At 40.4% G+C, this 26871-nt stretch overlaps 1 protein-coding gene across 8 annotated transcripts in view; it reads left to right on the forward strand.

Annotated features, from left to right (window-relative positions):
• The window catches only part of NEK3 (NIMA related kinase 3), a 31382-nt gene continuing 4511 nt past the window's right edge, over window positions 1–26871 (forward strand). For 2 of the 8 annotated variants that reach the window (XM_035297225.3, XM_078351913.1), the window contains exons 1-11: window positions 1–66; window positions 3843–4015; window positions 6197–6290; window positions 6378–6475; window positions 8150–8233; window positions 10345–10412; window positions 10505–10591; window positions 13764–13818; window positions 20486–20686; window positions 21022–21094; window positions 22829–22878. In XM_035297225.3, the coding sequence (XP_035153116.3) occupies window positions 3899–4015; window positions 6197–6290; window positions 6378–6475; window positions 8150–8233; window positions 10345–10412; window positions 10505–10591; window positions 13764–13818; window positions 20486–20686; window positions 21022–21094; window positions 22829–22878 (927 nt within the window). In that variant the 5' untranslated portion in view covers window positions 1–66; window positions 3843–3898. Of the gene's footprint in view, window positions 340–3842; window positions 4016–6196; window positions 6291–6377; window positions 6476–8149; window positions 8234–10344; window positions 10413–10504; window positions 10592–13763; window positions 13819–20485; window positions 20687–21021; window positions 21095–22828; window positions 22879–26871 lie in introns of all 8 variants that reach the window. The other 6 variants (XM_078351947.1, XM_078352075.1, XM_078351878.1 and 3 more) reach the window with 5 other exon arrangements.

Genomic DNA, 26871 nt, shown 5'->3' on the forward strand with positions numbered 1-26871 from the left:
GGGCCCGCCCCGCGGAAGCCTCCGGTTGCCTGGCCAAGGAGCGGACCAGAGTCTCGGGGGAAGCGGGTGAGTGGTCCCTACCCGGACGAGCCGCCTCTGGAGCGAGGAGCGTGGCGCGTGGTCGCGGCGCGGTGCTGGGGAACGGGGTGGCACGGAGTGGGAGCGAGAGGAAGACGAGCTCCCGCTCGGCCGGGCCCCTCAGTTCCGCTTCGCAGTCTGGGCCGCGAGTCTCTCGCCGCCTTTGGGTCTCCGCGCGCTGCGCAGTGGGGGCCGGATGCCTCCGAGGGCCGGGGAGCCAGCAAGACGGAGCGGCTCTTCCAGGAGAAAGGGGTCTCACGGGTGAGCGGGGCCACTGGGCTCCCCCTGGGTGCGGTTGCCAAGCGGGCGCCGGCCCTACGGGTTCTCGCTGCCCTGAAACAACCAGTGAGAACCGCAGCTGTAGCAAGAGAACTTAGCGCGGGGCTGGACGAGCCAGAACAGCGTCTCAGACCCGTCCCCCCTCGAATTCCGGGGCCAGGGTTTTAAAGGGTATTTTGGCGGCAGGGCGCTGGGGAACTGAAACAATTGACTGGCTGGGAACGAAATCACAGGAGCCTCTGCAACTCGGAGAGGTTTCACGGATTCCCAGGACGGGGGTGGGGTCAGTTTCCTTTGCCTCCAAGTTTACACAAAATCCCTCTCGTAGGTATCCTAGCCTCTGTGCTAGAATAAGAAAACAACACAGTAACTTAGCCTGTGAGGTTAGAAGCAAGATGGAGTCAGTCATGCTAGATTTCTTTCATTATTTATAAATCTGCAAAGGTGGTTTCAGGGCACTTTCTGAACTTAGCCCATGTCTCACCGGTGATCCCACTTCTGGGTGTTTGTAAATCACTTTATTAGGTTTTTAAATTATTGTTGCAGGCATGCGAAGGAGCCGATATATTTCTGCCACGTTCAGTGTGTATTCAGGTCTTATGATGGTCATATGGGTGTAATATTGAGTAACAGGCAAATGTGGACAGAAAACATCAAATGTGGTTTTCAGCTAAGAAGTCTAGTTGCTCTTATTTTTCAGTTACTTTCCGTTGCATAGAATAAAGCCCCGAAGAAATGAAGAATAATAACATGGTTTCTTGGCTTTCATGTTAAATCGTGTAATGCCAGGTATTAGAATAGCGGTAAAAGACTTATTTCTCTCACATGTCTCTATACACTCAAAGACCTCATCGTTCTTGGAAAAAAAATTATTTCGAAGGCAATGTGTATGATTTGGTTATATGAAGAGATTATTTCTAGGGTTTCCTAGTAACTCTGTGATAAGCAGGAATTCAAACTGCAAGTTTTACAGGTCACTGTAGTAGAGGTTTTAGTTTTATTTTTGCTTTGGCTGTCATGAACTTTCTGCCTTATAATTCTTTGTGGTATGATTAGAAGATGAATACTATAAGTATTTTGAAACATCAGGTAAATTCATTCCAGTGTTCTTCTTGCAATGAAAAAGAATGCATCTTTTTTTTTTTTTTTTTTTTCGTTGAGACAGAGTCTTATTCCGTTATCCAGGCTGGAATGCAGTGGCATGATCTTGTCTCACTGCAACCTCCGCCTCCCGGATTCTCCTGCCTCAGGCTCCTGAGTAGCTGGAACTATAGGTGCTCACCACCACACTCAGCTAGTTTTTGTATTTTTAGTAGAGACGGGGTTTCAACATGTCGGTCAGGCTGGTATTGAACTCCTGACCTCGTGAAGAATGCATCACTTTTCTAAGGTTTTAATAATCATAATATTCAGGATCTTCTATGTACCAGGCAAAGTGTTAGGAAAGTTTTATCCATTTTCTCTTATGTGCTAAGCAGTCCTACTAGCTGCTTCATCCTGGAAATATAGTTGTGTGTTTAACATCTCTTGATTCCCAGGAGCCTACAGCTCCGCATGTCCAAAATGAAACATGTCTTTCTTCTCCCCATGTTTTGCCCCACCCTGCAGCACTCTCACTGCCAGAAAAATCAAACAAAAAAACACACACACAACCATTGTGCGTTTCCTCTCAGGGAGTGCCAGAAACCATCCAGTTTATGCCAGAAACCTGGGAGTCAACCTTGCCCCTTCTCTGCTTAACCCCATAAATCTGACACCAAGAATCCTGTCAACTCCTCTTACATCTTTCCTTGCCATTTTTTCTGGCCCCATTGCCTCCACCCTATTCCATTTCATTATTTTCCTGCCTTTTCTATTGTTGAAGCCTCCAAACTGGCCTACATCTCTGAGCTGGCCTTCCTGACCCTCCTCCACTGGTCCATTTAATCTGCCTTCAGAGGGAATGTTTCTTCTAATATGCAAATATGATTATATTGCCTTCTTGGGTAAATGCTTCAGCAGCCTGTTACATTCTTTCAATTTCTTGAACTGAATGTAGTGTCTTTAGCTCTTAAATATGCAATTTCTTCTTTCTTGATTATTGTTTTCCTCCTCTTTGTCTAGCCAACTTTTTTTTTTTTTTCCTGAGATGGAGTTTCTCTCTTGTTACCCAGGCTGGAGTGCAATGGCACGATCTCGGCTCACCGCAACCTCCGCCTCCTGGGTTCAGGCAATTCTCTTGCCTCAGCCTCCTGAGTAGCTGGGATTACAGTCACTTGCCACCGTGCCCAGCCAATTTTTTGTATTTTTAGTAGAGACGGGGTTTCACCATGTTGACCAGGATGGTCTCGATCTCTTGACCTCGTGATCCACCCGCCTCGGCCTCCCAAAGTGCTGGGATTACAGGCATGAGCCACTGTGCCCAGCCCTGTCTAGCCAACTTTAATTCTTCTTCAGGCTTCAGCTTAAATAGCCCACATTTGTTGAGGTTTATGGTTGTCTCTCTGCATTAAATGTCCACGATGGCAGGGACTATGAGAGATTTGTTCAGACTATAACATCTGACTCAGAGTTGGTGCTCAGTGTCTACCTGTTGAATGAATAGTATAGGGGAGAAAAAACATTTTTTTCTCTACCCTCTGAGGTTCAGTGGCTGGGCCCTGCAAAATAAACTGATGAGAGATATATTATCAGGAAGGTTTATGCATAAATGTAAAGAAGTGGTTAGACCAGGGGGCTCATATGCCATTTTCACAAAGAGTAAAAATTGTGGAGAAGTAACTAGACAAAGGTAGGGGAATGCTTCTTGGGTAAATTGTAGGAAGGTAAATATATGGGGAAGCTAGCAGAAGATAAGGGTTATTCAGTAAGGTTTGTTATGTGGACTCAAGTTGGTGCCTTCACCATTAGTAAGGGTTGCTCTCCTTTTCCTGGTACTGGAGAGGAAGACATATTTACAAATGGATATTTATTACCTATACATGGGAAAATTTATGCCCTGCATTTATACAAAAAAAGGGAAGGTAAAGAGCAAATTGGTTTAAGCTCAAAACAATTGTTACACAAAAGTGGCATATTTAGGGAGGGCATACGCTGATCCTCTTCAAAAGGAATAAGTTGCCAGGCACGGTGGCTCACGCCTGTAATCCCAGCACTTTGGGAGGCCGAGGCGGGTGGATCATGAGGTCAAGAGATCGAGACCATCCTGATCAACATGGTGAAACCCCGTCTCTACTAAAAATACAAAAATTAGCTGGGCATGGTGGTGTGTGCCTGTAATCCCAGCTACTCAGGAGGCTGAGGCAGGAGAATTGCCTGAACCCAGGAGGCGGAGGTTATGGTGAGCCAAGATCGCGCCATTGCACTCCAGCCTGGGTAACAAGAGGGAAACTCCGTCTCGAAAAAGAAATAAGTTGCTTGTTTCTTATCATGATTATGAGAGTGACTTTAATTTCTGCTTTTTGAAAGTACGTTTAATTCTCAGCTGTTTTTGCTTTTGAATGCAGTTTAGGGGAGCCCATGTGACTTCGCGAGCAGAGTCCAGCTGTGTGGATGCCCCAGCATGGATGAGTACATGGTCCTGAGAGAGATTGGGGAGGGCTCCTTCGGCAGAGCTCTTTTGGTTCAGCACGAAAGCAGTAATCAGACGTTTGCCATGAAAGAAATAAGGCTTCCCAAGGTCACTACTAAAGAAATTAGCTCACTTTGAAAGTATACATGAATTTGTATAAAAGAATAAGTTTTTTGCCAGGCATGGTGGCTCACACCGGTAATCCCAGCACTTTGGGAGGTGGAGGCGGATAGATCACCTGAGGTCAGGAGTTTGAGACCAGCCTGGGCAACACGGGGAAAACCTGTCTCTAGTAAATATAATTTAACAAAATTAGCCAGGTGTGCTGGTATGCACCTGTAGTCCCAGCTATTTGGGAGGCTGAGGCAGGAGAATCACCCGAACCTGGGAGGCAGAGGTTGCAATGAGCCAAGATCACGCCACTGCACTCCAGCCTTGGTGACAAAGCACGACTGTAAATAAATAAATACACTTCTGAGATTTAACATGGAATTTCTCCTTCATGCAAAAGATGTAATTGGTTTATTCATTAGCTTTGCAAGGGCTCAATACATTATATGTGGTTCTTAGGATATTGTGATTAACAATGGGAGAAAAATAGTAACTGTTTTGGTGGTGATTATTGATAACTTTATTTCAGCGAACAATTGGTAATAATTTCCACTTTTGTATACCTAATGGTGTAGGAAATCCTTGCCAAAGCAACTCAGGTGCAATATTAATGAAAAAGGATTATAAAAATACAATGAAGAACAAATGCTAACCTTTGGTACCAGGAAATCTACTCTGTGGATCAGTTTATAGGTTTTATTTCCTTGTAGACTATTACTGTGTGTCATAGTTGTCCTATGAAATAATTCATTACATGGAGACTATGTAATAATATTTTGGATCAATTTTAAAAAAGACATTCTAATAAAGTTCTCAGAGTGCTGGGTATTTTTTTCCCACTGGATTCTTGACTTCCTTCAGTGATTTTCAGACTTGAGTGGGCATCATAATCATCTGGAGGGCTTGTTAAAACACTCATTGTTGTCCTCCACCCCCAGGCTTCCGACTGAGTAGGTCCAGGTGGGCTTGTGAATTTGCATTTTTAACAAGTTCCCAGTTCGTGCTGCTGCCGCTGGTCTGAGAACCATTGTGTTACTACTACACAATCAATGGCAGTTTCTTTTCTCCTTTTTTTTAAATGTATAGAAGGGGTCTTGCTCTGTTGCCCAGGCTGGAGTGTAGTGGCACGATCATAGCTCACTGCAACTCAAAGTCCTGGGCTCAAGTGATCTTCCTACCTCAGTCTCCGCAGTGGCGGGGACTCTAGATGTAGGTGTAGTATAGTCCCAGCCACTGGGGAGGGTAGTCGCCACACCCAACTAACCATGGCAATTTCTTTTTTCTTTTCTTTTCTTTCTTTCTTTTTTTTTTTTTTGAGACAGAATTTTGTTCTTGTTGCCCAGGCTCAAATGCAATGGCATGATCTTGGCTCACTGCAACCTATGCCTCCCAGTTCAAGTGATTCTCCTGCCTCAGCCTCCCGAATACTGGGATTACAGGCATGCACTACCATGCCTGGTTAATTTTATGTTCTTAGTAGAGATGGAGTTTCTCCATGTTGGTCAGGGTGGTATCAAACTCCCAATCTCAGGTGATCTGCCCACCTCAGCCTCCCGAAGTGCTGGGATTACAGGTGTGAGCCACTGTGCCCGGCCAGCAATTTCTTGATTGTAAGATAAGTCACTTAGAATTTCATCCTTACAGAGTAAGTTAGGGATAAGCAGTTTTGGAAACTTACTTTGCATGCCATCTTTGTTCATCCTTGATGCAGTAATACACCAGCATATTCTTTTTTTATCTGGACCAGTCGACTTGTGATGCAGCCAGTCAAAACATGAAATCCCCCCTTTTTTCTTTTACGATAAAAAAAATTTTTTTCTTTTTTCTATATTACAAGTAATCAAGCAAAAGGTATAGTATTTTTGATGGTATACTGGCTCTCATATCAGCTTAAGCATCTCTAAGTCAGATAATGCTTAGGATGATATTAAAACTAACATTCTGACTGTATAAGGAATGAAAAAAGAATAAAAATACAATGAAGGGCTCAGCTCAAGCATGAAAATAGAGCCAGAGTTGAAAAATCACCAGGCATTTTTTCTTGTCATTTGACAAACTTAAGTTGAGCCAAAGTGTTATAAAACTGGATCTAGCGTTGAAATATCATATAAACTATATGATTGTAAAGTTATCTATTTTAAAATGCAGTATTTATGCTTTTTAAAAATGTTTTTCTAGTCTTTCTCCAATACGCAGAATTCTAGGAAGGAGGCTGTTCTTTTAGCCAAAATGAAACACCCCAATATTGTTGCCTTCAAAGAATGTTTTGAAGGTAAATACGAATTCCCCCAGATACGTGCATTTCAGAATTTGATTTGTAGCCACTACAGTTTTTCTAAAGAGCTTGTGTCTGTTTTAGCTGAAGGACACTTGTATATTGTGATGGAATACTGTGATGGAGGGGATCTAATGCAAAAGATTAAACAGCAAAAAGGAAAGTTATTTCCTGAAGACATGGTAAGAGATTGACTTACATAGTTTCTCTCAAGGTGTAGAAGCCACTTTTCTCATAAACTTGTATAAGTTAAAACAAAAGCCTTGATATCTCTAATTACCCGAGAAGGTAGATAGAAATGATGGACTTCTTCATTGGTGTTACCACTTAGTGTCCTCAGAATACCACTACCTGAAATGGTTTTAGGAAGTAAAATCTATAGGTTATAAATTATTAAGGAATAAAACTTGCATGTTTAGAATCATTTCAAGAGTATATCATCAAATTTTGTACTAGATATTTAAAATCTTGATTTGTATCTTACTGAAATTTTAGAAGCCAGATCTATTTTATTTTGTGTTACTGAAATCAGAAGAATGAAGCTTGCCATTTCTGTTTCTTTAGAGTATTCTCAATCTTTCTCCTTCTAAAGCTTGAAGTGGTCCCTTCAGTCTAAGACTTGCTGCCTTTTTAGTGGAAAATGGCATACTAAACATTTTTAAATTAATTGGCTATGGAAAACATTTAAATTGTTCCAGTGAGGCTTAGTTTGATTTAGGTTATAGCATGTTATAAAAATATGTAAATAAATGTAAATAAGTATTCTTTTCTTTTTTTTTTTTTGAGACGGAGTTTCGCTCTTGTTACCCAGGCTGGAGTGCAATGGCGCAATCTCGGCTCACCGCAACCTCCGCCCCCTGGGTTCAGGCAATTCTCCTGCCTCAGCCTCCTGAGTAGCTGGGATTACAGGCACATGCCACCATGCCCAGCTAATTTTTTGTAATTTTTAGTAGAGACGGGGTTTCACCATGTTGACCAGGATGGTCTCGATCTCCTGACCTCGTGATCCACCCGCCTCGGCCTCCCGAAGTGCTGGGATTACAGGCTTGAGCCACCGTGCCCGGCCAATAAGTATTCTCTATTTAGAAATTGTATTGTTAAAAATATGGGTTCCATAGAGGGAAGTTAACCTTGGCTTCAGCTGGAAAATCTCCGTAGCAAAAGTGAAAACAAAAATCAGTTTGACATTTAATTGTTGGCCCCCAAAACACCTAGAAATTCTGGGTACTGTTGACTTTGGATTTATAAGTAGGAACTATTGACCTCAAAGGTTTATTTATAATATAATATTATTTATAATACAATGAAATCTTTTTTTTTTTTTTAATTTTTTGTTGAAGACGGGGTTTCACCATGTTGGTCAGGCTGGTCTTGAAATCTCAACCTCAGCTGATCCACCCGCCTTGTCCTCCAAAGTGCTTGGATTACAGGCGTGAGCCACCACGCCTGGCCATAATGAAATCTTTTAATGTTACCCTATGGATATTCTGCAAAAGTAAATGAAAATCCAACATAATGATTACACTAGAAAAGCTGTAGTGTATTTCTTATTGGTGAACTACCTTTATATAAGCATTTAAGAAATACTTTTATTTGGTTGAATATAAGAAAACTATAGTGGAAGTTTTACTAAAATAAGTTGCTGTTTGGATCATGCATAAGATGATGGAATATGGGAATCATAGCTTTTCTGAATTTCTCCTGAATCTTAGTTGAACTATGTAACTTATAGCAGTCTGTTCTCACATTATGTAAAATTCTGGTCGACTAGGGCCTAGAGATGATTCTTTGGAATTTTAGGTTAACATGAGCCAGTTACTGCATTTTTGAAGATTTTACATTCCTTTTTCTTACAGATACTTAATTGGTTTACCCAAATGTGTCTTGGAGTAAATCACATTCACAAGAAACGTGTGCTACATAGAGATATCAAGTCCAAGGTGAGTGGAGTGCATTTTTGGACTGAAAAACAAAAAAATAGGTTGGGCATAGTGGCTCATGCCTGTAATCCCAGAACTTTGGGATGCTGAGGCGGGTGGATTGTGAAGTCAGAAGTTTAAGACCAGCCTGGCCAACATGGTAAAAACCTGTCTCTACTAAAAATACAAAAATCAATGGGGTGCAGTGGCATGTGCCTCTAATCCCAGCTACTCTGGAGGCTGAGGCAGGAGAATTGCTTGAACCTGGAAGGCAGAAGTTGCAGTGAGATCAGATTGCACCACTGCATTCCAGTCTGGGTGGCAGAGTGAGGCTCCATCTCGAAAAAAATACTATTTAATTGATTTGTGTTATCCCATGCATCTTGGGACATTTTTGTTTAGTTTAGAAATATTTAACACCAGGTGCGGAAGGTCACAACTGTAATCCCAGCACTTTGGGAGGCCGAAGGCTGAGGAGGGCGGATCATGAGGTCAGGAGTTCAAGACTAGCCTGACCAACATGGTGAAACCCCGTTTCTACTAAAAATACAAAAATTAGCCAGGCACAGTGACGCATGCCTGTAGTCCCAGTTACTCGGGAGGCTGAGGTGGGAGAATTTCTTGAACCCAGAAGGCGTAGGTTGCAGTGAGCCAAGATCGCATCACTGCACTTCAGCCTGGACGACAGAGTGAGACTCTGTCTAAAAAAAAGAGAAAAAAACAACCTGTCGGCCTAATATTTATTTATTTATTTTTTGAATGAAAATGTCCCCCACCTTTATTAAAATATAATTGACAAAAATTATGTATATTTATGATGTACACATATTTTATATATTTATACACATATACACATTGTAAAATTATTAAATCAAGGTAATATACCTCTATCACCTCACATACTTACTATTTTTTGTGGTGAGGACATTTAAGATCTACTCGCAGCACTTTTTAAGTATTGTATGCATTATTAATTGTAGTCACTATGTTGTACAGCAGATCACTGGAACGTACTTGTCCTAACTGAAACTTTGTACCCTTTGACTTAATATTTTTGCTAACCAAATAAGGTAATACCTGAGAAAAAGTCATTGAAATCTCTATAGTAGTACAGTCATGCGTCACTCAACGACAGGGGGATAAGTGCTCAGAAATGCATCGCAAGGTGAATCTGTCGTGTGAACATCATAGAGTGCACTTACACAAACCTAGATGGTATAGTCTACTGCACCTAGGCTATCGAGTGCAGCCTTTTGCTTCCAGGCTACAAACCTGTACAGCCTGTTACTATCCTGAATTCCTTGGGCAATTGTAATACAATGCTAACTATCTATGTATTTAAACATAGAAAAAGTATAGTAAAAATATGGTATTATAGTCTTATGGGACCACTGACATATATGCCATCCGTTGTTGACTGAAATGTGGCATGTGACTGTGTATGGTAATGTGTCCTAGCTCTCTTTTAGTGACCACTTGCTAAGCCCACGTGTTCCCAGATGGAAAAGGATTGACATCTGGGCCTGCCATGTGGCATCACCCTAACAGATTCTCACTGGGTAGATTGGGTCTGCTGATACAACCTAAAACTTGCTTGTGGCCGGGCGCGGTGGCTCACGCCTATAATCCCAGCACTTTGGGAGGCCGAGGCGGGTGGATCACGAGGTCAAGAAATCGAGACCATCCTGGTCAACAAGGTGAAACCCTGTCTCTATGAAAAATACAAAAATTAGCTGGGCATGGTGGTGCGTGCCTGTAGTCCCAGCTACTTGGGAGGCTGAGGCAGCAGAATTGCTTGAATCCAGGAGGCGGAGGTTGCATTGAGCTGAGATCGTTCCATTGCACTCCAATCTGGTTAACAACAGCGAGACTCCGTCTCAAAAAATAAATAAATAAATAAATAATAAAAAATAAAACTTGGCTTGTTAGATTTCGAAGCACTCATCTGAGTTTCCAAGCAGGGGAATGTGTAGCTGTCAAGAGGGGAACTTGGTGTCTTGTGCTTCACTCTGGGACTCAGCTGTCAGCATTTCTACCCTTAATCTCCATCATCAGCAGGCTTTGAAAGACACCTTATCTGCCTCATGTTGGATGATGGAAAACATAATCTGAGTTCTTCTTTTTAAATGCAGAATATCTTCCTCACTCAAAATGGAAAAGTGAAATTGGGAGACTTTGGATCTGCCCGTCTTCTCTCTACGTATGTATCTCTGTTCTATTGTAGTGACAGTGATCAGAACATCCATTTTCAGGAATGCTCTGTAGTCATTCTTTGCCTTTTTATGATTTTAGTCCGATGGCATTTGCTTGTACATACGTGGGAACACCTTATTATGTGCCTCCAGAAATTTGGGAAAACCTGCCTTATAACAATAAAAGGTGAGTGGTGCATATTTGATGCAAGGGTGCCCATTTGGTGTCAGGCATTGTAGCCTGCAAATGATGCTAGACTCTGACGTCACTTCAAAGCAGACGCACGGATCATTTGATTTCTAAAAAGTATATCTGAAAGCAATGTGGAATCTATATTGCTAATCTATATTGCGAGGCTGCTAGATGAAAGTAATAGTTTTCCAATTTTATTAATTATAGCTGAGAGGAGCAAATGCTGAAAAAAGGCTCGTCATTTCTAGGGATTTGTACGAATTATATCAGTGGTTCCCTGACTTTGCTGCTGCCACTTAAAAAAATCCCAAAGCTCATTGTTGTGTCTACACTAATTAAATCAAAATGCCAAAGGATGGGAAGCAGGCACCAGTCATTTTTCAAGATCACTGGGTGTTTCCAATGCACAGCAACATTTGAGAATCAATAGATTGTGTCATTGAGTTAGTATTTACAGGGATAGATTATAGGCAGTTGGTTGATAGATAAATTGATTGCAGGAGGTTAGTATGAAGATCTTAATGATTTAAAATGCAGTATTTTTTCTGAATATATGTGCCCATCGTGGGGATGGATGTGCACATATATTCACGTTGGAATATATTGGAAGTAGACCTGTAAGAAAGGACATGGAAATCACCTGCATTTCCCAACTGCTAATAACATTTTGCTGTTTTTTTCTTCATCCATTCACTTTTCCCCCTAAAGCTAGTTGATATATTTTATGTATAATTTGCTTTTGTCATTTAATATCATAATAGTCATTTCCTCACATACTTAAACTCTTCATAAATTTTCTAATGGCTGCATATATTTCACCATATGGCCCTTCCAAAATTTACTTAGTAATTCCTTTGTTGTTGGCCTTACGTTTCTAAATTTCAGTATCATAAGCAGTGCTGTGATTAACGTACCTTTTGTGTATAAAGAGGTCCTTGTTTTGTGTCACATTCTTGGCATGGATTCCTAGAAGCAGAAACACTTAAAGGCTATGTTACTTTTTGCTGACTTGCTTTCTGAAAAGGGTATGATAGTCTGTACTAAATAGGTTTCTTTAAAAGTAGAATTGACTGAATCAAAACAAAACAACTCTACCAGGACTTATTGGGACAATTGAGGAAATGTGGATATACAGTAAATATTAAATAATGTTACTGAATTGAGATTAAATTGCTCAGATGTGATAACAGTATTGTGTTTCTGAGGGAAAGGGTACGTCTTTGTTCTTAGGAGATCCATGCTGATGTATACGGAGATGAGGTGTTCCATACCTGCAACCTTTTTTCAGGAGGTTCAGATAGGTATAGAGGAGGGACATTAGCACACAAACATGGCCAATGGGAATGATTGCAGGACCTAGATAAGGGCACGTGGACATTTGCAACTTTTCTGTTTCAAAAAAAATTTCTTTTTTGAGACAGAGTCTTGCTCTGTTGCCCAGGCTGGAGTCCAGTGGTGTGACTGTAGCTGGGGGAGGGAGCGGGGACTTCCCGGAGACACTTCCAGTTCTCCAGTCCGAGAAAAAAATTATTTTTTATATAATAATTATATAATATATATTATATAAATATATATTATAATATAATAATTATAATTATAGTAATTATATAATATAATATTTAATTATGAAATATTGAATGTATTTATAATGAAATAGAATTAATTATATAATATTTTATATAATATATATTATATATATTATATATTAATTGGTAAGAGGAGCCAAGGACCTCGGACTGGAGAACTGGGAGCGTCTTTGGGAAGTTCCCGCTCCCTCCCCCAGCTACAATCGCACCACTGGACTTCAGCCTGGGCAAGAGAGCAAGACTCCGTCTCAGGAAAAAAAAAAAAAAAATTGAAATCTACAGAAAAGTTGCAACTGTCCACATGCCCTTATCTAGGTCCTGCAGTCATTCCCATTGACCATGTTTGCATGCTAATGTTCCTCCCCTATACCTATCTGAATATATATATTATATATAGTAAACATATATATAATATGTATTTTTGTGATATATAATATATATTTTTTATATGATATATAATATATATATATAAATAGAAACCCAGTCTCTATTTAAATGTGTGTGTGTGTGTGTGTGTGTGTGTGTGTGTGTGTGTATTTAAATAGAGACTGGGTTTCATCATGTTGGATCAGGCTGGTCTTGAAGCACTGCCCTCAGGTGATCCATGTGCCTCAGCCTCCCAAAGTGCTGGGGTTACAGGTGTGAGCCACCATGCCTGGCCAGATTTGAAATTTAAAAAAATTAAAGGGGAAACAGTGATAAAAAACCATTAATTAAAATAAAAAAGAATATCATCTAGAAAAGTCTGGAGGAGCTGGGCCATTGTACGTGCTTGTAGTCTCAACTTCTTGGGAGGCAGAGGCAGAAGGATTGCTTGAACCCAGGAGTTCCAAGGCTGCAGTGTAGTGACATCATGCTTGTGAATAGGTACTGCACTTCAGCCTGGGCAACACAGTGCGACCCCATCCCTAAAAAAAGAAAAGGGAAAATCAAGAGGATGACAAATAGGTTGTGTGAATGATGGAGGAAGCTGGAGAGGCTTAGCATGAAGAAGTGCAGGGTATGGGACCAACTATAAAACTCTGGATTTTGAAGAGCTATTTGTGGAAGAATTAGTAGTCTTGGTCTCTTTGTTTTGGGACGTAGAGCTAACTCTGGGGGTGTAGAGAGTTCCCAGAGACACATTTTGGCTTTTGAAAAGGAAGAACACTATCCCTGAAAGCCATCCAGCAAGGGAGCAGACTGTGCAGGAGGTTGAAAGCTGCCCAGCAGGAGGTGTGATCAGAGGCTGGGTGCTGCGTCCAGGGTGGTCGGAGTGGAAGCTCACTGGATGCCTTCCAGAGTCCTCCCAGTTGTGATCATCTGAGTCCGCAAATATTCTCTCTTGCTACTGAATTCCCAAATACTATTGAAGTGATATCTCAACTGCCCTGATTTGAAGGGGTGGTGATTGAAGAGCAGAGAGTTTTATTGTGAACGTTACTCTTAGGAAGTATCTAGGTGTCAGACCAAAATTATATGTTTTAATATAATGCCTAGGAATTACTTGTGATACCTAGTCTTATTAAAGGTAAGAAAATACTTTTTATATTAGAAAATGTATAGCCCACTTGTTACTACATTGCTTCTTTTTTTTTCAGTGACATCTGGTCCTTGGGATGCATTCTGTATGAACTCTGTACCCTTAAGCATCCAGTAAGTATGTCATGTAAAATGGAAAAGGCAGCTTGTCATATCTAGCTGGGTCCTAAAAAAGTGACAGATTTTAGTTGGCAGTTTGCTTACCTAGGAAGAAGTCGTTATAAAAGTTTGTATATGTTTCCAGTGCAGTCATCCGCCCTGAACTAGTTTTGTAGCATCTACTAATAGGAAATTCCCATTATTTAGTTTTGTTGTGCAATACATAACCTTTCTGTCTTTTTTTCTTTCTCTTCTCCTCTTTTTGTTGTTGCTATTCTTAATTTTTTATTTTGATAAAATAAATATGAAATTTGCCATTTTATCCATTTTTAATTATACAATTCATTGTCATTAATTACATTCACAATATTGTGCAACCATCACTACTATCTCTTTGGGTTTTATTTATTTATTTATTTACTTATTACTTTTTTGTGATGGAGTCTTACTCTGTTGCCCAGTCTGGAGTGCAGTGGTATCTTGACTCACTGCAACCTCCATCTCCTGGGTTCAAGTGATTCTCCTACTTCAGCCTCCCAAGTAGCTGAGACTACAGGTGCATGCCACCAAGCCCAGCTCATTTGTTTTTTATGTATTTTTGCTAGAGACATTTTTGATTATTTTTTGCATTTTCCCCATGTTGACCAGGCTGGTCTCGAACTCCTGACCTCAGGTGATCCACTTACCTCAGCCTCCCAAAATGCTGGGATTACAAGCATGAACCACTATGCCCAGCCACTGCTATCTCTTTGTAAAACTTTTTTTTTTTTTTTTTTAATGCCTATCATCATCTTCAGGTGTCATGTGCCATCTGCCAGGGTGGGTTCTTTCTCATTTTTTTTTTTTTTTTTTAGAGGGAAAAAGAGAAAAAGAAGGGGAAAAAAAGAAAAAGAGGGAAAAAGGAATATTACTTCATTCCTAAAATGGGTTTCAATAATGGCCGATCAATATTTTGAGTGTTTAAAGTGGTTAATGCATATTTTATGTGTTTAAAATGGAGACCTCTATTGTGTTTATTTGTTCTGGCTCTGAGTTCAAGTCCTGGATATCGTTATCAATTTGTTGTCTCGTTGAATCTAAATCTCATTATGTGTCTTATGTATCTGGGTGTTAAGATCTCTTATTGTTACATTAATCCATTTACCCTTGCATCCTTGTAGCTTTGAAATCTATTTTATTAAGTGTGAGAATTGCAACTCCTGCTTTTTATTTATTTATTTTTGCTCTCCATTTGGTTGGTGAGTTTTTTTCCATCCCCTTGTTTTGAGTCTTTGTATATCTTTAGATATATCGTTAGATTTTGTGGATAATGTATATTTTGTGTGTTTAAAATGGAGAGCCCTATTGAGTTTATTTGTTCTGGATCTTAGTTCCAGTCCCGGATATTGTTATCAATTTTCTGTCTCGTTGAATCTAAATCTCATTATGGGTCTTATGTATCTGAGTGTTAAGATCTCTTATTATTACATTAATCCTTTTATCCTTGTATCCTTGTAGCTTTGAAATCTATTTTGTCAAATGTGAAAATTGCAACTCCTGCTTTTTATTTATTTATTTTTGCTCTCCATTTGGTTGGTACGTTTTTTTTTCCAACCCTTTATTTTGAGTCTATGTATATCTTTGGATATACCGTTAGATTTTGTCTGTCTCTTTTGATTGGGAGATTTGGTTGATTTAAATTTAGGGTTGTTAGCCAGTTTGATATTAACTGGCTATTTTGTCCTTTCGTTGATAAAAATTCTTCTTTATGTTAATGCTCTTTACTTTTTGGTGTATTTTTAGAAAGGGTCATACTGGTTGTTCCTTTCTGTGTATAATGCTTCTTTTAGAAGTTCTTGTAAAGCAGGCCTGGTGGTAATAAAATCTCTGAGTACTTGCTTGTTCCTAAAAATTTTTATTTTTCCTTCAAATGTAAAGCTTAAATTGGCAGGATATGAAATTCTGGGCTGAAAGTTCTGTTGATTAAGTATATTGAATATTGGCCCCCACTCTCTTCTAGCTTGTAGGGTTTCCGTTGAGAGATCTGCTGTAAGCCTAATAGGCTTACCTTTATGGGTAACTTGATCTTTCTCTCTGGCTGCCCTTAATATTTTCTCCTTCATTTCGATCTTGGTGAATCTAACGATTATGTGCCTTGGGGTTGGTCTTCTTGAGGAATATCTTTGTGGTGTTCTCTGTATTGCCAGGGGTTGAATAGTGTCCTGCTTTGCTAAATTAGGAAAATTTTCCTGGATAATGTCCTGGAGAGTATTTTCCAGCTTGAATTCATTCTCTCCGTCACATTCAGGTGCACCAATCAAGCGTATATTAGGTCTTTTCACATAGTCCCATATTGCTTGGAGATTTTGCTCATTCCTTTTTATCCTTTTTTCTCTATTCTTGTCTTGTCGTTTTGTTTCATTAAGTTGATCTTCGACCTCTGATACCCTTTCTTCTGCTTGATCCATTCGGCTGTTTAAGCTTGTACATATTTCACTAAGTTCTCGTGTTGTATTTTTCAACTCCATAAGTTCATTTATATTCCTCTCTATATTGTCTATTCTTTTCAACATTTCATCTAACCTTTTTTCCAAGTTCTTAGTTTCTTTACATTGGGTTAGAACAAGTTCCTTTAACTCCCAGAAGTTTCTTATCATCCACCTTTTAAAGCCTACTTCAGATAATGGAACACAGTCCTTTTCCATCAGGGCTTGTTCCGTTACTGATGAGTCCTTTTCCATCAGGGCTTGTTCAGTTGCTAATGAGTCCTTTTCCGTCAGGGCTTGTTCCGTTGCTGATGGGTTCTGATTTTGAGTATACTCGGCCTTCTTAAGCTGTTTTTTTCCCTTCATTGTAGATGACCCGCCTTTCTAATTAGTTTTCTGAGTCGACGTCCGACTTATTGATTCCCAGTGCTGGGATCCGAGCAACCCACTGTGGCAGCCTAAATAGCAGCGATAAGACTGATGGTGCTCTTCTGCCCGGGAATCTCTGGTCTGGCTTCCCTCTTGAGTCCGCAACAAGCGGCTCTGAGTTCCCAGAGCTCCAAACTCCGGTCAGTAGGGGAAGCAGGAAGAGCTGCTGCGCCGAGACGCCGGCAAAACCGCTGCAGCGGCCACAAGAGTCGCGCTGGCGACCCGTGGGGCTCCTCCACTGGGAATCGGCTGATCCGTGAGTGACGAAAATTCGTCTAAAAGTGTGGCGTCGTCTCGTTCTCTGGGCTTTCACTGGGAGCTACAATCCTGAGCTGTTAGTGGTCGGCCATCTTGGATCGATGAATCCTCTTTGTAAAACTTTTCTCATCACCCCAAATGGTAACTCTACACCCATTAAACAGTTACTCCCCATTTCTTCACTTTCCCCTGCTAATCTAATTTATGCCTCTTGAATTTACATATTCTAGATATCTCATACAACTGGAATTATACAACATTTGCCCTTTGTGTCTGGTTTATTTCACTAGCACAGGGTTTTCAAGGTTCATCCATGCTGTAGCATGTATCAGGATTCCATTCCTTTTCATGGCTAAATAGTATTCCATTGTATGTATAGACATGTGTATCCATTTATCTGTTTTTTTTTTTTAATTTTTATCTTTATTTTCATTTTTGAGATGGAGTCTTGCTCTGTCACCCAGGCTGGAGTGCAGTGGTGCGATCTAAGCTCACTGCAACCTCTGCCTGCAGGGTTCTAGCAATTCTCCTACCTCAGCCTCCCAAGTAGCTGGGATTACAGGAGCCTGCCATCACGCCTGGCTACTTTTTTTTTAATTTGTAGAGGAGACGGGGTTTCGCCATGTTGGCCGGGTTGATCTCGAACTCTTGACCTCAGGTGATCCACCTGCCTCGGCCTCCCAAAGTGCTGGGACTATAGGCGTGAGACACCACGCCTGGCCTATCCATTCATGTGTTGATGGACACTTGGGTTGTTTCTATCTTTTGACTATTGTAAATAATGCTGTTATGAACAATGATGTACAAGTATCTGTTACAGTCCTTGATTCCAAATTTTGAGGTATATATCTAGTGGTGGAACTGCTGGGTCATATGGTAACTGTATTTGGCTTTTTGAGGAAGCACCAAAGGTTGCGAGAGTGCCTGCATCATTTATTTCCTCAGCTTTTTGCAGTTAGATTTCACTTCTCATCTGAGTTTCCTCTCTAACTGAAATATCATGAAAACACAGACTTTGCCCTATTATTTTTTCAAGATACTTTTAAAAATATGAACAAAAACGGGTCAAATAACTTGTCCCGCTTGTTCAGCAATAGTTTATTACATAGAACAACAACTGCAGGGCTAATTCCTATTAGTTCTTAGCTTTGCATATAAATCAATTCTGTTCTTTGGGTACAAATTGAAACTTAGCTTTTTACAGATGTACTTGAAGGCATGTAGAGCTCAGGAGAGAGTGCATGGCTGACAAACATCCTTCACCGCTACCCAAACTGAAGACACCTGGTATTAATGAGAGATTATCTTTCTTGAATATAAGTGGTTTATAATGATGGCTGCACAGTTAGAACAGCTTGGGGAACCTTTAAAATGCTGATGCTGAGGCCCACACCACAGTGACTGAATTGAAATCTCTGAAAATGTCCTGGGCATGTTTTTAAAGCAGGTGATTACAGTGTGCAGACCAAGTTGAGAGGCAACATAGTCTACAAATAAAAGTATTTTTTAAATTCAACATCTTATAATTGTTTACTTCCTGATTGTATCTTTTTTCAGAATTTATATATACACATTCTTTTTTTTTCTACCAAGAATGCATATTAAGGACAATCGTGCCCTGAATATTTGGCATAAGATCTGTCCTCTCTTGTCTGCTCGAAGATAGAAGTTGTTCTCAAAACTTTAAGAAATGCAGATGATTGGTGTAATTGTTAAAAAGCCAGAGGCAAAGCAGATTCAGTAGTATTTGTCATGATCAGAATTTGTCCTTTGTTATGTGTTGATTTTTCTTTTTCATATATTCACTTGATTTTTTAATTTCTGGGACAATACACTTTTTAAAAAATAAACTTTAAAAAAAATTTCAAACAATTTTGGATTTACAGAAAAATTCCAAGATAGTACAAAAAGCATACATATACCCCACACTGTAATTAACATCTGACATAGCCTTGAGGTATAGAAACATTTCTTAAACAAGATTCAACAAGCAGAAATTATTAAGGAAAAATGATGAATAAATTTGACTATACTAAATTATAAATTTCACATAGCAAAAGATACCATAAATAAAAACATAATATACAGATCAGGAGAAAACATTTTCAAACATAAGTAGTCAATAATTAATACAATATCATTTTAAAATATTTATTTTTAATTTTGGGGTACATGTCCATGGTGTGCAGCTTTGTTACATGGAAACGTGTGCCATGGTGATTTACTGCACCTGTCAACCCATCACGTAGGTATTAGGGCAATACGCTTCTAGGTAGAATGCTAACATGTTCTTTCATAAACATTACCAAGGCTGACATCTAATGTTCTGATATATTTATTATGCATGGAAAACTTTAAAAATGTTACTCCAGTCTGTCATTGTATATCCCACACTGTTACTCGTCAAACCTTAATAGCTACTTTAATGACAGGGATGGTTAAAAAGGATTTTGCAGTAGAAGTTTAAAACTGGAAAAGACTGGCTAGGTGCAGTGGCTCATGCCTGTAATCTCAGCACTTTGGGAAGCCAAAGTGGGAGGATCGTTTGAGCCCAGGAACTCAAGACCAGCCTGGGCAACAGCGAAACCCTGTCTCTACAAAAAAAAAAAAGGAAAAAAAAAAAGTAAAAAGCCAGGAATGGTGGCACATGCCTGCTGTTTGGGAGGCTGAGGTGGGAGGATCGCTTGAGCCCAGTAGGTCAAGGTTGCAGTGAGCTGTGATTGCACCACTGTACTCAAGCCAGAAAACCACCTGCAGAAAACTGAAAAAGTCTGAAGTGCATGTTGCTATGGAGCAGGCCTGGCAATTTCTGGGGAGGGGTGGAGCAAAGGGATATCACACTTATTATAAGCCTTTTAGTATCATTTGATGTTTTAGAATGTCATACATATTTTAATACATATTTAACATGTATATATTACTTTGATTTTCAATATGTATTAATGATGTATATCTGCAAAAACATTATGACTAATAAGGTAGTCAGAGCAGGCATTGATGGAAATACCTTTTCTAGAGGGGGAAGCTTTTTACCATTCACGTTCAACTTTCTCCTAAACCACCTTAAGATTATATAATGGTATCTTAAGGACACCTTTAGGAAGAAAAATGACCAGATAGCAGATATGTTTATTAAATTAAAATAATTTGGCCGGGTGCGGTGGCTCAAGCCTGTAATCCCAGCACTTTGGGAGGCCGAGGCGGGTGGATCACGAGGTCAAGCGATCGAGACCATCCTGGTCAACATGGTGAAACCCCCTCTCTACTCAAAAAATACAAAAAATTAGCTGAGCATGGTTGCGCGTGCCTGTAATCCCTGCTACTCAGGAGGCTGAGGCGGGAGAATTGCTTGAACCCAGGAGGCGGAGGTCATGGTGAGCCGAGATCGCGCCATTGCGCTCCAGCCTGGGTAGCAAGAGCGAAACTCTGTCTCAAAAAAAAATAATAATAATAATAATAATTTACCCAGCTGGCAGTTTCTTCCATTTCTTCCCCTGTATCTGCTTTTAAAGTTCAGTTTTTCTTTTCAGTTTCAGGCAAATAGTTGGAAAAATCTTATCCTCAAAATATGTCAAGGGTCCATCCGTCCACTGCCATCTCATTACTCCTATGAACTTCAGTTCCTAGTCAAGCTGATGTTTAAAAGGAATCCCTCACATCGCCCCTCGGCTACAACACTTCTCTCCCGAGGCATCCTAGCCCAGCTTGTCCAGAAGTGCTTATCTCCCGAGGTAAGATCTGTGTTGGACTGGCTGTGAACAGTTTTCAAGTGTATGGCAAAATGGTTCTCTTTTAACATCACACATTACTTGTGCTCATCAAAATCCAAATGATACAGAAGTATATTAAAAAATAGAAAGTTAAAACTTGCTTTCCTTCCTCTTTCCCCCACCACAATGCTATTCCCCAAGAATAATCACAGTTAGTTTGTGTATCCTTCCAGACCTTTTTTAGACATAAATGTCTACATTTGTCTATCTAAATTATATGTACTTAAAAAAGTAATTCTATAATTCTATAGAAAAGTATGTTTTCACATCTTTAAATTCTCAACTTTAAATTTCAGGTCGTCATGGAATATGGTGAGCAGGTATTAGAAGAAATAAAAACCTCTAAGCATAATACACCAAGGAAAAAAAGTAAGAATTCTGGGCAGCATATTTTTTTGTTAAGTGCTCTTTTAAAAATATACTATCACAGAAAAAAAATGTATAATTTTTAAGTTACTAGAAATGATTATCAGAGATACTCCTCAAATGAATGTTTTCTTTTTGTTACTTTAGATGTAGTTCTGTACTGAATACTGTACTTTCTGATCCCTGAAAAAAATTGGGATTTAACAAAGCCTAGTTTGGGATATTTTAGTGATGGAAATATTATGTTGTCATTATTAGTTCCATATTTTCTCTGGCTTGCTGTGTAGGTCAGGTAGAAAGCTTCTTCTGTGGGCTGACCTAAGAATCTATCCATGAAAACATAGCACTAATCTTATAGGAAAATGTATCCTGTATGTAACCCACATGCCTGGTGCTCTTTATCATAATGTTATATGCAGATACTACAAAAGAAACATTTTGAGAACTGCATTGTTTTCTTAAACTTAACTTTTAAGTGTTGTTTTGGAAGGATGTAAATATTTTAGTCTTATAACTCAACCTTTTCTCCTTAAGAGATAGCCAGTTACCTTTGTTTTACCAGTTTGCGTTAGCATAGGTGTTATTCTGTGGCTTTTGTTCACATCCCAAGGTAATGGGAAATTAGTTTCAAAATGCTGGGCAAGAGAAAAAGAGACTAAGAAAAGTTTCAAGGTAGTTTGGAAAAGTGTAGGTTTTTAAAAAATTAACTTTATTTTATTTTTGAGACAGAGTCTCACTCTGTCTCCCAGCCTAGAGTGCAGTGGTACAGTCTTGGCTCACTGCAACCTCTGCCTTGTGGGTTCAAGCGATTCTTGTGCCTCAGCCTCCACAGTGGTTAAGACTACAGGCATGCACCACCACACCTGGCTAATTTTTTTTTTTTGGTGGAGACAGGGTTTCACCATGTTGACCAGGCTGGTCTCAAACTCCTGACCTCAGGTGATCCACCCACCTTGGCCTCCCAAAGTGCTGGGATTACAGGTATGAGCCACCATACCCAGCTGAAAGTTTAGTTTTACAGTTTTTAAAAAGAGGAATAAAGTAGTTAGAGAAATGTCACTAGATTGGGACCATATGTCTGGTGGCATCTCCAGTTTAATCTGTAGACAGACCAGAACAATGAAATGGAATGGGGGGGATTGTGTCTGACTTGCTCACTCATGTATTCAGTGAGTCATCATCGATGTTCAATAGCAGTTTTAAAAAATGTTGAACAAGCAAGGCAGATGAACCACAGGGCTCTGCCGGAGGAAAAGGAGGCGTAGCCATTCCTACCAAAGACATCAATTGCCAGAGTTCTTTCCTGACTCCTTCTGCTCGTCTCTGGTGAGCTAATAAAGAGCTCACTGCTTGTTAGGGACACCTATTCCACCAGCTGTGACAGCTGACAGGAAAAGCAGGGACTCCACTAGCCAACATGCACTAAAGGGGAGAATGACCTTAGGCATGCAGAGTATGTTACCTCTTCGTGCCTAAATGGGTTGGCATAAGTGGATAGAGATCTCTTTTAACTTTCAGATTTTAACTTTAGGAATGAAATGGTGGAAATAGCCTCCTTGAACAACTGAGATGTATTATTAGGTGATTAAAGCTTGATATTCCCATTCAGGATATCAAAGAGCTTTGGGTCTTTGACTTTAATAACCTCAAGTTGTATACAGATCATATTAGGATGTTAATAGGATGAGCCTTTATGTGTTTTATCTTTGTGTGTGTCTTTTCTCTCTCTTTTGAAAGCAAACTCTAGCGGAATCAGGATGGCTTTGGGAAATGAAGCAATCACAGTGGTAAGTGCTTTAAAATTAAATTTATGAGCCTGGGTGCGGTGGGTCACACCTGTAATCCCAGCACTTTGGGAGGCTGAGGCAGGTGGATCACTTGAGGTCGGGAGTTTGAGACCAGCCTGGCCAACATAGTGAAACCCTGTCTCTACTAAAAATACAAAAATTAGCTGAGCATGATGGTATATGCCTGTAATCCCAGCTGCTCAGGAGGTTGAGGCAGAAAAATTGAGTGAATCTGGAGACGGAGGTTGCACTGAGCTGACATTACGCCGTTGCACTCCAGCCTGGGCGACAGGAGGGAAACTCCATCTCAAAAAAAAAAAAAAAATCACATTTATGAAACATCCAACTCCTGGGTAGTGAGTACCCTTCAGTACATGAGATATTTGGAAGACTGACCTGGTCCCTCCAGTTAAGTAGTTCTTCATCTTTTGGCCTGTGAAATAACTGGTAGCTGTTCTCCTGCACTGTCAGCTGAGCCACTTTAGGTCACCATTTACTGTCTTTCCATTTGTAATTATTGATGGCAGTGGTTTCAATACAGATGTGCAAGAATTTTGTCCTGCTTTCAGTCATGAAAATCTTGCATTACTGTGGCTTTATTTATTTGTGTTTATTTATTTATTTGAGATGAGGTCTCACTCTGGCATCCAAGCTGGAGTATGGTGGCGTGAACCTGGCTTCTTCGAACTCCTGGGCTCAAGTGATCTTCCCACCTCAGCCTCCCAAGTAGCTGGGACTACAGGCATGTGCCATCATGCCCAGCTAATTTTTTGTTTGGCTTTTTTTTTAGAGATGGAGTTTTGCCATGTTACCTGGGCTGGTCTCAAACACCTGTCCTCAAGTGATCCTCCTGCCTTGGCCTCTCATGGTGCTGGGATTATAGGTGTGAGCCACTGGACCTGGCTGCTTTTTTGTTTATTTGTTTATTTTGAAACAGAATCTCCCTCTGCCACCCAGGCTAGAGTACAGTGGCACGATCACAGCTCACTGCAACCTCTGCCTCCTGGGTTCAAGTGATTCTCATGCCTCAACCTCCTGGTTAGCTGGGACTACAGGCACGGGCCACCATGCCCAGCTAATTTTTTGTCTTAGTAGAGATGGAGTTTTGCTATGTTGGCTAGGCCGGTCTTGAACTCCTGGTCTCATGTGATCTGCCTGCCTCAGCCTCCCAGAGTGCTGGGATTACAGGTGTGAGCCACCACGCCTGTCCTGCTTTTTGTTTTTTTATGGTGGTTGAATATACATAACATAAAATATGCCATTTTAGCCAATTCTAAGTGTACAATTCAGTGGTCTTAATTACATTCATAATATTGTGCAACCATCACTACTGTCTATTTCCAAAACTTTTTATCATCCCAAACAGAATCTCTGTACCTATTAAACAATAACTCCCACTTCCACCACTGCAGCCCTGGCAGCCTCTAATCTCAAATCTGGTAGCCGCTCAAATCTCTGTGTGAATTTGCTGATTCTAAGTATTTCATATAAGTGGAATCATACAATTTTTGTCCTTTTGTGTCTGGCCTCTTTCACTTACATAGTGTTTTTAAGTTCTTCTGTGTGTGAAAACTTCATTTCTTTTTATTGCTGTGCTGAATAACATTTAGATTACTATTTTGATCTTAACGTTTTTCTGTTGAATGCCTTGTAGTGCCTTCTTATTATCCCAAGAATCAATTTTTAGGCTGGCATTCGGGGTCCTGTTCGTCCTATCTGTCCCTGGGCAACTGTGACATTCTTTTACACTGAAGCTTCCATAAAGCTGTGGATATTAACAGCTGATTAATGTTCCAGTGTTGTCACACCCACCTTAGCAAATCATGTACTATTGATTTTTTACTTCAGTATTTCATTAACCTTGCTTTGCTCTCCTCTCCTTTCCCTTTCTCGTTCATTTCCTTCTTTCCTTCCTTCCTTCCTTTTTCTCTCTCCCTCTTCTCCTTCCTCCCTCCTTCCTTCCCTTCCCCTTCCCTCCCTGCCTCATTCTCCTCTCTCTCCCTCCCTTCCTTCCTCCTCTTTCTTCTTTTCATCTCACTCTGTTGCCCAGGCTGGAGTGCAGTAGTATGAATACCATTCACTGCAGGCTCGACCTCTTGGGCTGAAGGGATCCTCCCACCTCAGCCTCTTAAGTAGCTGGAACTACAGGTGCAAGCCACCACACCCAGATAATTTAACTTTTTCTAGAGATAATTTTTTAACTTTTTCTCACCATGTTGCCCAGGCTGGCGTTAAATTCTTGGGCTTAATTGATCCTTCTGCCTTGGCCTCCCAAAGTGCTGGGATGTACAGGTGAACCACCTCACCTGGCCTAACCGTTTAATTCAAAAAGGAAAATATGTTGTATTGACAACAAATTACTCTCTCTATGGAATGTACTAGTAATTAAACTTGTAAGTGTTTTGAATAAACCATAAGTTGTAAATAAATAACATCCCACCATTATGTTGTTACAAATAGAATACAGGCCTCTGTACTTTTTTGTTTTCATTATGGTGTCTGTTTTTTCCCAGCTTTTTGAGTTATAATTTACATGCCACAAAATTTACCCCTTTTTTTTGAGACGGAGTTTCGCTCTTGTTACCCAGGCTGGAGTGCAATGGCACAATCTCAGCTCACCGCATTCTCCGCCTCCTGAGTCCAGGCAATTCTCCTGCCTCAGCCTCCTGAGTAGCTGGGATTACAGGCACGCATCACTGTGCCCAGCTAATTTTTTGTATTTTTAGCAGAGACGGTGTTTCACCGTGTTGACCAGGATGGTCTCGATCTCTTGACCTCATGATCCGCCCGCCTTGGCCTCCCAAAGTGCTGGGATTACAGGCATGAGCCACGGCACCTGACCCAAAATTTACCCATTTTAATACACAATTTGATAAATTTTGATGATGGTATTTAAACATCCATGTAACCCCTGCCACAGTCATCATATAGGACTTCCAGGCCAGACATGGTGGCTTATGCCTGTAATATCGAGACTCTGGATGGCAGAGGTGGGAGGATTGATTGAGGCCAGGAATATGAGACCAGCCTGGGTAACACAGTGAGACCCCATCTCTACAAACAATGAAAAATTGTAGCTGGGCATGGTGGCACATGCCTGTAGTCCCAACTATTGGGAAGCTGAGGCAGAAGGATTGCCTGAGCCTGGGAGGTTGAGGCTACGGTGAGCTATGATTGCACCACTGCACTCCAGCCTGGGTGACACAGCAAGACCCTGTCTCAAAAAGAAAGGAGTTTCTATCCCCTAAAATGTTTCCTTGTGCCCCTTTGCAGATGATCTGTGTCCACACGCTATAATTTGATACCGCCTGTAGTGAACACAGCAATATGTATTCACAAAATGAAAAGGGTGCAACATGTAAACAGAATGGAGAGAAGGCCAAAACCTCAGTCAGGGCATGAAGGACTTGAGGCAGGAAAACTCATGTGCAGGCCAGCAAAGGATGGTGGCAATTAAGGCAGATTGAGGAGCATCCAGAAAAGGTGGGAGGCCCCTTCAGACGCAGAGAGCAGTGATCCTCAATGGCAGGGAAACACTGGAGTCCGCTGGGAACTTTTCACAGCTACCCCTCTCTGCTCCTCCTCCAGGATTCTGATGTGGATCTTGAGTATAGGAGGCTTTGAAATCACTGCTTTAAGTGAGCCACCACTGAAAAGTGACAGACTTTTGTGTTCCCTACATGTGTAGGAAGAGAAGTGTGAGAACCACTGCTTACAAATAAGAAAATCCCACATGCCAGCCAAACGTGCTGTTTATTTATTCATTCAACAAATAACTGAGAACTTGTTTGCCTGGGACTGTTTAGGCATTCAGTATGTACTCCTCAAAATAGATGCAGATTTAATAAACTAGAGAGTGTATTATTATATTTCATGAAATAAATCAAGGGCTTAGATAATTTGGAAAGATACTGAATTAAGTGGTAACGTTTTGATTCTATATGGCAACTTTATACAGTATCTCATTTTGATATTATAGTTTGTAAAGCCTAA

Source organism: Callithrix jacchus, chromosome 1 (assembly GCF_049354715.1).
Source record: "Callithrix jacchus isolate 240 chromosome 1, calJac240_pri, whole genome shotgun sequence".
NCBI lineage: Eukaryota > Metazoa > Chordata > Mammalia > Primates > Cebidae > Callithrix > Callithrix jacchus.